Source organism: Tupaia chinensis, unplaced genomic scaffold (genome assembly GCF_000334495.1).
Source record: "Tupaia chinensis unplaced genomic scaffold, TupChi_1.0 Scaffold000054_1, whole genome shotgun sequence".
Lineage (NCBI taxonomy): Eukaryota > Metazoa > Chordata > Mammalia > Scandentia > Tupaiidae > Tupaia > Tupaia belangeri.
Window position 1 is genome coordinate 6,039,131 of NW_006159512.1, and position 13,988 is coordinate 6,053,118.

At 42.0% G+C, this 13,988-nt stretch overlaps 1 protein-coding gene across 1 annotated transcript in view; it reads right to left on the minus strand.

The window, feature by feature from the left end:
• Positions 1–13,988, minus strand: part of PAH (phenylalanine hydroxylase) — a 73,933-nt gene that overhangs the window by 24,857 nt on the left and 35,088 nt on the right. Inside the window, exon 4 of the mRNA XM_006141404.3 lies at positions 8,083–8,171. Coding sequence (XP_006141466.1) covers positions 8,083–8,171 — 89 coding nt within the window. The remainder of the gene's footprint in view (positions 1–8,082; positions 8,172–13,988) is intronic.

Sequence of the window (13,988 nt, forward strand, 5' to 3'; positions counted from 1 at the left end):
TTCCCTTTGCATTCGTCATTTTGGTTAATTACTGGAAGATGGTGGTTCCAGCCAAACAGCTTATTTTAATTTCTTGAACATGACGTGTTCTTTCCTACTTCAATGTCTTCTCACAGGACACCTCTGATTAAGATCCTCTTCCCCCGTCTCTTCAGTCAATAAGCTATGACTTGTTCTGTCCAACTTGATTGAAGCTGCACTTTCAGAGACCTTTTTTGATTTTCCCAAAGTTTATTTGTTTCCTTCTATAATACATTTGCTCAGAAGCCTGCATGTTTCTCCTTTCACATGGTCATCACACTTGTTAATAATGCTTAAACTCAGGAACTTACTTGTCTCACTTATCACTGAGTTTTCAGCACATAGCTTACTCAGCATACCCCTGAGTAGGAGCTGTTAAAAAAATTTATGCAAAACTTAGAGGAAAAGGCAAAAATATACTGTGTGGCTTCTTAATGTCATATCTGATCATTGTCTAACAAGATCATCATATGATCTTATGGGACACATGAGGGGTGCTCAAAGAATTCATGAGAAAGGCATATTGTGAAAAAAACTATGCATGGATTTCTAATACCTTTGCACCAAAATAAACTCTTATTTAATTCCATTTTGTACAAACTTTTTCAAGTTTATATATGTATACATACACACACACACATATGTATATGTATATATGTATGTGTATATATTTAAAATTGCTATAGGGCACGTGCATTCACTGGAGGGAGACAGAAAGAGAAAAAAATAAGGAAATTGAGAAAGTGCCCCTCAGGGGAGGGTGGCCATGCTGCAATCCCTCCCTCTTCTCCTCCAGTATTTTGGGCATGCATACATACGTGCCTGGCATGTTTTCAATTCACTGGGTCCAGGACTTGAACTGTGCAGTTGGCCATATGCACTCCAGCTGTCTTAATTACCATGTCACCAGCTTGCTCAAGATTTCTCATGTATTTACTCCTTTTTAAGACCCAAGATCTTTAGAGTAGGAGCTGAATTTTAAAAAGTCACTAAGTCACAAAGTATTTATTTTAAGATCACATTGAAAATGATTTCTGTTTAGAAGAAAGGACAACACTCATGCTTATGGCTTTATTACTTTATGGGGCAGTAATCACTTGTGCATTCATCCTTGTGATTTTATTACTACATTCTATGTTTTAATGACTATGTATACTCTGGTCTCTGGTATCTTTCTTTGCACCATTTTTATCATTTTGCTGGTTCTGTCACTAATGAATTAAATGATCTCTGATGGGTCTGACTGACAGCTATGTTTTTAACTTTTTGAAAATTATTCTTCAGCAGAGCAACTAGGTAAGAGTGCAAGTCTTTGATTACTGACTAACTGATATTAGACTACTACAATGTGAGGGGGTCTCAGGTAGAGAAGCTTAGGTGAGCACAAGAGAGAAGGAAGGAGAGAAGTTCTGGAAAATACAGCTCAATTTGCTAGAGGGTAGGAAAATTCAATATTCACACTTTCAAAGGCAATTTAAGAGACTTACGTCAAGAAGTAGAAAAATACCCAGATGGACACTTGTGTTGGCTGATATTTTCTAATATGGTACTTAATATCTCAGTACTTAGCAGCATCACCTTGAATAGTAGGGTTCCATGGAGCACATCTTGAGAAATAATTAGCTAAATCATAATTCAGAAAGGCATGCAATTAAATTTCTACCCTAGGTAGATGGAACCTTGATTTCTGAAAGACTATGTGCAACAGTTTCCTGACCCACACTAGAAGTAAACTTTACTTGGGTTAGATGGTGGGTATTCGGGGATTGTTTGGGATACAATTAGCCTATTTTGGCTACCAGGAGCTCAACTCAGATCACTCTCTTTTTTTTTTAGAGAGAGATTTTTGCACATGCGATCTCCAGAGAGACAGAGAGAGGCAGAGAGGGGCAGAGAGACAGGAAGTAAGAAATCACCCCCTGAGAGGATGATCACACCACAATCCTTTCTCCTATATTCTCATCTTGTGAATTTGGGCACACACACACACACACACACACACACACACACATGCCCAGTATGAATTTTAAGCCACCAGGTCCAGGACTTGAACCATGGTCGACTACATGGGAGTTCAGTGACATAACCATTATACCATCTGCAGGTCCCAAGGTCTCTCCCCTTTCTAAAAGTTCGCTCAACCATTCCAGTCCACCATGACCTTAGAATTGATAGCATACGCTATCTGACTCACTAAACCCAGCATTTAATTAGGTACGTTTGAACGTTATAATTAAAGTAATCATTGCCCCAAATGTGTTCCATGAACTCGAAATAATGGTGCAGAGTATTCCACTAAAAAGGGGTTCCATAAGTTTATATGTCTGAGGAAACATTAGGTTGAATGGGTTTTATTTTTGCAGGACTTTCCAAAGCCTCTAGTGATATTATGGGACTCGTATATTTAAAGTGGGGTTACATAATACAGCATTTCTCTTTCAATCATAGGATTTTTCTCCTCATAGACTGCAGTTTAGAAAGCATATAAAATCCCCTTTCACTTGTGTATAGATTTCTATCTTGTGATACCAAGGAGGAGTGATTTATAGTGATCTGATCCTACAGAGTATCAAACACAGTGTGTGGTTACCACCACTGACCTATGCACACAGTTCTTTCTACAATAACAATGCAAAAACCCTAAGCCTGGAGAAAAAACAGGAAGATGGTCTGAGGAAGACCAAGATGTATGAGTCGGTCCTTAAGAGATGAATAAAGGATTACCAACAGAAAAATCTCAGGTGGAAAGATAAGAAAAAGCATCTCAGGTAAAGGTAACAACATCAACAGAAGCTGAAAAATTATCTGAGAAATCACAAGTTAATTTTGGAAACAAAAATTAAACAAAGCTACTTGGGTTCTGTGTGCTGAGTTTACAGTTGCTCTCCCCGTTCCCTCTGGCATCGCTTTGAGAAAAGTTGATGCCCTTTTTCCCTCTAGTTCACAACTGAAGGGCAGGAATCACACCTTATTTATCACTTCAACTCCCTTTCTCTGACATGACCTGGAGTATAGTTCACATGCACGTGAGGCCACACAGTCCTCTCCGTGTGAGATTTCTGTTGGAAAATGTGACAGACAATCCTCACAGGACAGTGATAACATACAAACAACAACAACAAAAACATGCCAAGCATTTAGCATGGTGCCTGGCATGCTCACGAAATGTTAGCTAGTACCATCACCAACTTAATAAACTTTTGTAGAAGGAAGAAAGGAAGAAGAGAGGCGGGAAAGGAGACTAGGAGCAAAGAAACGGGCAGAAAGGGCAGAGCAAAATCGAGCTTGCTTTTTCGTTTTCCCGCTTAGCTAAAGCTAAATGCAGATCCCGTTTGCCTCTCTTTCCGGAACAATCTTTTCACCCCATTTCTCAAAGTGGCTGTTTGGGAGGCCTTGATGTGAACCATTCGGTCAAATCTCATGCATTCTGGCAAGAGCAGGGGATCAGAGGAAGAAGAGAACATGCTGGATGCAAGGGGTAGTGCAGAGCAGAGGGTTCTTTCAAGAACACCCGCCAGGCTGTCCCCTGGGCTGCTGTCTGTGTGCAGTTCACACCCTGAGGCCAGGCACGGGGAAGCACCCTGGAGGGTTTACTTTGTCCTTGGCCCACATTCCTGGGATCTGATGAGAAACCAAAGGAACAGGGAGAGCCGGAACCTCCTATTCGGGGAACTGTGTACTTTGATAAGTTGTATTTTTATAATAAAATTCATGACAGGGAGAGGCCAGGAAGCCAAAGATGTGGGCTGGGTTTATAGAGAGAAATGTATTCCAGAAAGTTCTAGGACCTGTCCCATCTGCCTCTGCGGGAACACCACGATAAAGAGAGGGAGATGTCTGTCTCCCAGACTGGCTTCTTCCCCATTAGCCTAAATGAGCAAGGGGGAGGCCAGCAGGAGGAATGTTGGAGCAGGAAGACTGGGAGTTGGTAAGGGGAGAAAACGCCCTGATGTACAGGCTGGGTCCAAGGCAAATACACAGTGTTCTGAGAGGTGACATCGTTGGAGATGGTTACAGGGCTGACAGCTGAGAAGCCTCAGCCACAAGGAGGCTGTAAAAGGGACATACAGAGCTTCTTCTGCAGTGGCCCTTGCCAGCCCTGGGCTCCTCAAGAATTGCTAAGACACTGGACATAGGAAGAAGGAACGGGGACCCAGGTCCTCTGACTTCAGGTTTGGAGAGAGGGTATTTAAGTCATATATTAGGCGACTTAAATACAGCTTCCGGTCTTAGTCCAAGGACAATTACTTTAATTTTACAACTAAATTTCAAAGAAACTATCAAAAGTTCACATCAGGGTCAATGTGAGAGTGGAAGACTGGAGAACTCCTCCATCTTTGCTATCGGTAGCTGACGAATAAAGCTATGCATGAGTTTTTTTGTACCTAAATAAACTCATAGTTTAAAAAAAATGCCATGGGCCATGTGTATACTTTGTTTTTAAATTGGCATGGGCCATGTGTGCTTGCCAACGAGAGAGACAGAGACAGAAAGAGAGTCAGCCCTGATTCTCAGCCTGGGCTGTTCCTCCCCAGGAATCTCTGCCTCAGATAAAAAGAAATGATAAGATTCCCCCATCTGGGTCTTCTACTCATTAAAGGACCCAAGCTCCTGCCCAAGGACACAAGGCACAGTCCACACTCCTCTTCTGGTACATCAGACCTCTTAAATCCAGCTCCAACCCATTGCCCTGGCCTCCTCTCTCACCCTCAGACCTCACATAGCAACCAGATACCTGCAAAATATCTCAGATACTTTCAGGACCGAGATGGCTTCCACTGTTCTCTTGGTCATGATGCCTTTCCTCTCCTTGCTTAATGGCATCTGCTACTCCATTTTGTTCTGTTCTCTTTTCTTTTAATTTATTTATTTTACGTTCATTCACTGAGCATCATCACAGCATACAAAATGTGATTTCCTCTACAGTTGCTTTCCATTCCCTTCCCCCCCATATTTTATTGATTTACAAAATATCTTTTAACTACTTTCAATAGTGAGTTCAGCTGATATGTAAATATCTGTGAACACATGTCTGACTTGAGGCATGAGACTTTCAGTATGAATATACTATAGAGTAGCACCTAGCTGATGCTATATAGCTTAGTGTGGCCATTAAGTAGTTTTTTAATATTTTTTTAATTTCAAGAAAAGCAGTTTTAGCTTTAATAAATCAAAATTTTAAAAATGCTAAGAGAGCTTTGCTTAAAACTTAAAGCCAGGAAACAGGTCAGGATTCCATTAAGACAAGACAAAAATCCTTAATTCTGGAAAACAAGGCATCGGAAAAAATCAGTAATGTTTTAGTCAAAAGTCATGAAATTCTGTTTCACCAGTTCAATCTCATGTACTTAATCCATCTTCTGTTGTGGTCCAATCTTCCCATTTAAATTCTGAGAGAGATAACATTCAGCTCCAGGCTTGTCCCTACCATTAAGTTGGCCATCATCTTGGTTTTGAACTCTTATTCCTGTGTGTCTGTAGTTTTCTTGGTATAGCACTCCATTCAGAATTTCTTGGATAGCTGGTCTGGTGTTGGTAAATTCTTTCAGGTTTTGTTTATCTGAGAATGTTCTTGTCTTTTTTTCTCATATGAAGGATAATCTTGCCAGGTACAGTATTCCTGGTTGAAATTGTTTTTCCCCTAACACTTTGAAAATATTTTCCCATTCCTTGCTTGTATAGTTTCCAATGAAAGGCCTGCTATTAGTCTGATGGGATATCATTTGTAGGTAACTTGATGTTTCTCTCTTGCTAATCTTAGTCTCTTGTCTTTGTCTGTAGTTTTGGTCAATTGGCTTTAACGTGTCTTGAAGAAGATCTTCTTGGGTTGATTCTATTTGGGGTCCTTTGTATTTCTTGGGACTGGATCTTTGAATGCCTCCCTAGGTTTGAAAAGTTTTCTTCCAGGATTTCATGGAATAGATTATCAATGCCCTTATTAGTCTCTTCACCTTTTGGGATACTAATTATCCAAATGTTTGGACATTTAATGGTATCTAGTATTTCTCATATATTATTCTAATTTTGGGGGGCTATTTTTTCAGTCTTTGTGATGGATTTTTTTAGGCCAGTGAGTCTGTCTTCTACATCTGAGAATCAATTTTCTATATGGTTAATCTGCTTTTAATACTTTTAAGGGAGGTTTTGATTTCCTGTATTACAGCCTTCATCTCTAATAGCTCCATTTGATTCCTTCTTATGGTGTATATTTCTTCTTTCAGATTGTGCATGAACTTCCTCACCTCCTGGAACTCATTGGCTCTTTTCTCCTGCCTCTTCTGGAGTTCATTCTCTCTTTTCTCTTGTATCTCTGTTAGCTTTGTCACTATGAATACTCTAAATTCTTTATCTGACATTTTTATGAGTTCCATTGTACTGCCTATGAATGAAGAAGAGTTATTCTTTCCCCTTGACAGAGAGGTATTTTCTTGCATTCTCATATTTCTTGTGCCCCTTCTATGATTTCTGGTCACCTGATAGGTTGCACGTTTCTTCCTAATTCTTGAAGTTCAATCTGAGCATTCAAAGGCGTGTAGGAGTAGGTTACCTGCAATCTCTCTTCTGTTCCATTTTTCACCCTTTGTGCATCTGATTCACTGGGAATTGAGGATTATTCTGACCCTAATAGTATTCAAATGTTTGGATACTATTGACTCAGAACTGTCTAGACACTCAGTGCATGGAGGCTGAGCAGCCAAGAGATGAAGGTAAAAGAAAAAGGAAAACAGAAGAGAAGAAAAAAAGAAAAGAAAAAGGCAACTAAAATTTTTATATTTTAATTTGATAAAGCAAAAAATGGCAACTGTGCGGCATGCACATGCCACATGAAAGCAATGTTTCAAAGCTCAAGTTCAGCAGCCATCTCAGAAAGACCTGGCTTTGTGCCTCTCATAAATGAGAGCGGGAAAAGGCAAGAATTAGCAAGATAAAGGAGGGGCTAAGAGCCCCCAAAATATTTCACCTTAAAAAAAAGTTTTTAAAAAATCAAAAGAAAGGGAGATACAGAGAAACACAGAGAGACAGAGAGATGGGGAGAAATATACAGAGGTTGCCCTACCACTCTAGAAATGGGTCTGGAAGGTGAAGTCTCAGCAGAAAATCTTCATTTTCAGACCCTGAAAGCAATATTTCACAGCTCAAGTTCAGTAGCCATCTCCTGTTACTCCATTTTTAAGATCCATTTCCGGGACCAGCCACTGTGTAATGGCTATGTCACTGGACTCCCATGTAGTTGACCGCGGTTGGAGAACCGGACCCGGGCGCGTAAACACAGGAGAACCGGACCCGGCGGCTTAAACTCATGCCAAGCACATGTGAGTGCATGCCCAAGATCCCAAGAGAATGGAGGAGAAGGGATTACAGCGTGGCCATGTTCCTTGGGGGGTGATTTCTCGCTTTCTGTCTCTCTTTCTGGTGAGCGCACATGCCCTATAGCAAAAACGTCAAAAAAAAAAAAAAAAAAGAATAAAAAAGAAGATCCATTCCCAATGTCACTGCTGCCTACCAGCCCTGCAGCTGGCAGAGTTGTGGTGCAGTACTTGCACTGTTTCCCTTGATTTAAACCTTCATAAACGTATAGAGGCAGAGAAAATGACAATGACAACGGTGACGACTATGAGTGTGTGTGCACCTAGCACATATTATAGAGACAATGGTTCCTGAACACTGATTCTTATTTGCTCTAACAAAATTGATGTGATGGTCACCAGACACATGTGCATGTGTGCCCAAGATCCTGAGAGGAGAATGGAGAAGGGATTGTGGCATGACCATCCCCCCAGGAGTGATTTCTCACTTTCTGTCTCTCTGTCTCTCTCTGTCTTTCTGGCAAGCATGAATGCCCTATAGCAAAAACTTCTCCAAAAAAAATTGATGTGATGACAATAATGATGACAAAGATGCTTTGATGCCTTTGCCTTTCCAGCTCTGGCGTAAGTAGAAACTCAATACATGTGTTGAACATGTAAACAAGCATGCTGTTCCCAGCAGGGGAAGTGGGAGGATAAGAGGAGAGAGAAAGAGAGGAATGGAAAGATCTCATCCTAAGAGCCATGGACTCACGGGGTGGTCTGCGTCCAGCTCTGCTCCGTAGCTGAGAATCTGGTTGGCAAATCTGTCAAGCTCTTGAATGGTCCTCGGGAACCAGGGCACTGCAACACAGAAAGGGCAGAGTTCTGAGTGCAGATGGCAGGACTTGGCCAAGGCCTCACTCAGATCAGGAGCACAGGATCACCCCCAATTAGTCATCACTGGTACTGGCAAGTGGGGTTCCAGATCACCCCCAGAGTTTAAAACATATTTCCAAACATATTCTGTTTTCTGGATATTTTCTCTGAGTTATCTCAAAATTTGTCTCCTTTCTACCCATCATGGTAGTTGACTTCCATGGTTTTCTTTAGGAACCAAATATTACATGTAGCCCCAAAATATACATTAGATCAAACTGGCACTGCTCCATTGCAAACAAAGGTGAACTCGGAAGACTCCATCCTCCTAGCATGTATGTCTCTCTTCCAAAGGCTCCAGGAACCCTCACAACATCTTTGATCCTAAAGTCAGTTAAGATATTGTTGATGTAGAATGGAGAGTCAGGTAGAGAGAGATTTGAAGATGACTTGTAGTACCTAAAGAATTTATGGGTTGTGGCCCGGCCTCACAGCTTAGTGTTTAAGGAAATCTGACCCCACATGGCCGACTGTAGTTCCTATCCTGGCCCTGGAAACTTGAAAAACATGATGAGCACATGTGCATCTGTGCCCCAAATCCCAACAATACACAGAAAACTAGAGAAGGGATGGGTGAGACCAGGCCCCATTGTTGGTACTTCCTTTCTCTCTTTTTCTCTTTCTTATTCTTTCTCTGGCAAGAGCACATGTCATGTGGCAATTAAAACAAAACAAAACAAAACAAAACAAAACAAACAAACAAAAAAAACTTCAGGAACTAGAATTAGAAGCAAAGTAGTGGGGTAAAAGGCTTGAACTGTGTGTTCTACAAGGACTGGGTCCTACAGACAGAAGGACGCCTGAAGAGGAGGTGGAAGAATCCGAATCCCTGTTGCTTGCAGGGAAGAAGACACTCTGGGTGTCAATTGTCCTAGGAATAAGCAGACTAGGGCCACAGGGGCAGGAATCATGATTGCTTTGTAGTTCCAAGTACATAAATGGAAGTCAGGAAGAAAACGAGGGAGGGAAAAGATGGAGGGAGGGAGACAAGAAGAGAGGGAGGAGAGGAGGGAGAAGAGGAGGGATAAAGGAAGGAACACATGAATGAACAAATGAACTAGTGAGCTCATATTGGCCATGGTAATTACATAAGGCACTCACAGAAACCACCATTCACAGTGTCCACTCTGGTCTAGTTGCTGTTTCTGACGCATTTCCTCAATAAGGAAGGTATAACCCCTATTTACTGATAAACAATCAGGGCTCTGAGAGCCCAGAGAGCTGGTTTAAGATCACACAGTAACTAAAAAAGCGGTAGATCTAGAAAGAAACCAGACAGTAAAAGTAGACACAATGAGGGCCTTGACGTGAGCCCAAGGCTTCCCCTGAGTTGAAGTAGAAGGTGAAGGGGTTGAGCCTGCAGTCACCTTCAGGGCTGGCTTCACATTCAGACCCCATCTGCTGACTTCCCTTCTCCATGCCTCAATCCCTCTGTAAAATGGCAATGATAGCAACAATAGCAAGAATATTTTTTTAAAGTTTTTGAAGCCTTACCACATGCCAGGCTTTGTGCTTGGCATTGGTGATGGAATATCTCCTGTAACCTAAGGATTGTGGTCAAAGGAAGCAGAGGTTGCAGCTGGCATCTGGCACTGAAAAGGTAGCTTTCCACCTGCAGCCTGTTACTAGCTTCTGACCTGGTCAGGTGAGGCAGGAAAGAGCACACTTGCCACCTAGTGGCCACTCCAGGGAAATGCTACCTATGATCCAAATATGCCTTGGGACAAAACGGCTCCATTCCACCAATACAAAGAGAGTTTCTCTCAACCGTGTCCACAACGGTCAATGTAGAACCTTATTTCTGTAGATTTGAGGTGCTTAAGCTCTCTGCTTCCAATATTATTAATAAAATTAACACCCAGTGCTATTCTAAACGATTTACCTGTGAGATAGGTACTACTTCTGTCCCCATATTACAGGTGAAGAAACTGAGGCACAGAGGTTAGTGGCAAATCCCAATACCCACGGTGTGAGTAAACATCAGAGTCAGGATTCAGATTCAGGCTCAGCCAGTCCATGCCTTCTTGCTGTGACCACTGTGCCATCCTGCTACTTGTGGGGAGGCGGCAGAGCACACTCACTAGAAGGGGCCCTTGGGGCCTGTCTGACTGGTTCCTGGCAGTTTCCCACCTGGAAGTTGCCCTCCTCTAAAGCCCAGACCTTGTCTCCAGACTGGCTCCCTGCAGAGAGTAATAACAGAAACAGACATTGCAGTAGTAAATCCAGCTAATAGGTACATAGCATCTGCCATGTGCCGGGCTTGGGCCTAAACCCTTGGCCGAGGCTGCCTCCTTCAATCCTCACAACAGCCCCATCAGGAAGTAGTGTGGCCCCCAGTTACAGATGAGGGGACTGAGGGACCGTGAGGCTGAGTCTCTTGCTAAACCGACTTAGTCCCAGCTGTTGAGACTGTGCATTGCCTGATGACTCGGCACCACGTTCTGCTCACCGGGCATGAAGACCAGCTTCCCACCTTGTCACCTAAACCTCTCCCCGAGCTCCCCTCTCCTGGAGTCCAGCATTCACCTTGCGTAATGACTTTTATCGTCAGCACTGGAAATGGGATCTGTTTCCCTCCCAGATTTGGGAGGGCTCAGGAAGGAACACATCTCTGTAGTCAGCCAGGCAGGGCTCTGGGTTTCCTATGAGATCACTCCTGTTTCTGCAAAATGTTGTCAGTGTGGGGCTTCACCCACTTGGACAAGGGGTGCCTTGTCCATTCCCTGCTCAGTCATCATCCCCCTTTCACTGCAGCAGTAACAGCTGCCTCAGAGGTCAGGCAAGTCTGTCATGTTCTACTGCACTACCTTTGACTTGGGGATCCTTGGGTTTGCCAAAGGAGATTCTATAAACATCATTGAGCACCTACTGTGTGCCAGGTATTGAACATCAGGAGAGCATACAACGGAGTGCTTATTTTATAGTGGGAGTGACACAAAATAATAAATATATTTAAACACATAAAAATGCTGGGACCAGCAGTTGGCGTAATGGCTATGTCATTGGACTCCCATGTAGTCAACTGTGGTTTGAGTCCCGGACCCGGTGGCTTAAAACTTACCCCTGGCACATGGTGTGTGTGCCCAAGAACCCGAGAGGAGAATGGAGGAGAAGGGATTACGGCGTGGCCATCCCCCTGGAGGTTGATTTCTCGCTTTCTGTCTCTCTGTCTCTGTCTCTCTGGCGAGCGCATGAGCCCTATAGCAAAAAAAACTCTCAACAACAACAACAAAACAAACAAACAAAAAAAACTTTTTGTAACCTTACTGAGGTACAATAAACAAATAAAAATTGTACATATGCAAGATATCCAAAACAATGATTTGATATATACATGCATTGTGAAATAATTACCACAATCAACTGATGAACACTTCTGTCACCTTGTGTGGTTACTATTGATCATGTGTGTATGTGCGTGCATTTGTGTGTAAGGAGGACCCTTAAGACCTGTCTTAGCAAATTTTGCATACACAGTAAAGTCATATAAGCTGCAGTTTCCATGCAGTATATTAGCTGTTCAGAATTTTCTCATGTTGTTTTTTTTTTTTTTTTTTTTTGATGTTTTTTAAGGTTTTTTGCCATAGGACATGCTCATCGGAGAGAGACAATGAGAGGGAAAGTGAAAAATCATCCCCCAGGAGGGATGCCACACTGCAACCCCTTCTCCTCCCATCTCCTCATGGGATCTTGAGCACGCAAAGACAGATGTCCGACATGTTTCGGGTCTGGGACTCCAACTGCGGTCAGCTATGTGGGAGTCCAGCAACGTGACTGCTACGTCATCTGCAGGCCCAGAATTTTTTCATCTTATAACTGAAGGTTTGACCAACATCTCTCTGTTTCTTCCTCCCTTCAACCCTAGTAGCCACTGTTCCACTCTCTGCTTCTATGAATCCAACTTTTTAAGATTCCATATTTAAGTACGATCATGCAGTATTTGTCTTTGTGTGTCTGGCTTTTTGGACTCTGCATAATGCTCTCGGAGTTCATTCATATTGTTGAAAATGTCAGGATTTCTTCCTTTTTTATGGCTGAATCAGTCCACTGTGTGTCTATGCACCACGTTTTCTCTATCCATTTATCTTTCAACAAATATTTAGGGTGGTTCCATACTGGACTATGTGAATAATGCTGCAGTGAACACGGAAGTGCAGGTATCTCTCTCAGAGACTAGTTTCATTTTCTTTGAATATATCCCCAGAAGTGGGACTGCTGGACCATCGTTCTATTTTTAATTTTTTAGAGTTTTCTTTTTTCTTTTTTTTTTTTTGGTGTTGTTTTTTCTTTTTTTCCTTTTTTTTTTTTTTTTTTTTTAACCATAGGGCACATGCACTCACCATAGAGAGACTAAGACAGAGAGAGGGAAAGTGAGAATCACCCCCCCAGCAAGGCTGGTCACACCAAAATCCCTTCTCCATTCTCCTCTTGGGATTTTGGGCACACACACATACACACACACACATGCCTGGCATGATTTTCAAGCCACCAGGTCCTAGACATAAACCAGGGTCAGCCATGTGGGAATCCAGTGCCTTAACCACGATGCCACCTTCTAGCACCTCTATTTTTTTTAATTTTTGAGGAATTTCTGTACTGATTTCCATAATAGCTGTACCAATTTACACTCTCACCAATGGTACGCAAACGTCCCCTTTTCTCCACATCCTCATGAACACTTGCTCTGCCTGTCCTTCTGGTATTAGTCCAAGGTACTATTGTATCTGACGACCTATGGCTCCAGCCCCAGGGTGAAGACCCTGCTGACTTGACATTGCCGTGCCGTAGCCCAGGGCATCTGGGATAGTCAGGGTCTGTCCCTAGTCCAGAGCTGGTTTCCCAGAGAGTCAGTCAGGCTATGGCTAAGAGCGTGATGACAGAGCCAGACCACCTGGGCTTGCATCCTGCCTCTGCACTTACTACTGGTGGGGCCCAGAGACAGCTATTAAATCTCTTTGTGCCTCAGTCTCCTTATCTGCAAAACGGTGATAACAGTAGTCCTATAATGTACTGCCATAAGAACATTATGAAGTTAAAAAATATTATTAAAAAAATTTTAAAAAATAACATTATAAAGTTAAATGAGCTAATATGTGATTTGCTGAGAACAGTATTGGCATATAGTAAATACTATCATTGTTTAACTATAAACTATAGAATGTATATAATATATGCATAATATTATATGTGCATATAATATTATAGAGTACAGGTTTTATATTATAATGATTATTATATATTATGCATTATCTGTTATATATCATCAACTGTATGTAATATACAACATAGGTCATATATTTTGGGTCATCAGAAAAGTCACAATGTATTTTTGCATAGAAAAATATAGAAAAAATACATCATGACTTTTCTGAAGACCCACTATATCTTGTAGTTTACAGTTGAACAATGATAGTATTTATAATCTATAATATATATATTAAGGATACGGGTATAGCCTTAGTTCGTCATAGCAGAGAGAGCAGCAGAGAGCTTTCCAGGGGGGCTAAAGAGCGCTGCTTCTTACGGAACTGAGGAAGTTTTTATCCCTTGGAGTCTTCATTTCTTTAGTCACAATGAATTACAATGATCTTTCCATGTGATTAGACATTATAAACGCCATGGCAAGTTCGACACATTTTAGTAGTGACTGGCCCACTCAGTCAGTGTTAGCCATTGCGAGGACAAAGATTTTAAGGATGGTGATGATGAAAGAGGAAGCAGGAGGAGAAGGGGAGAGGAAAG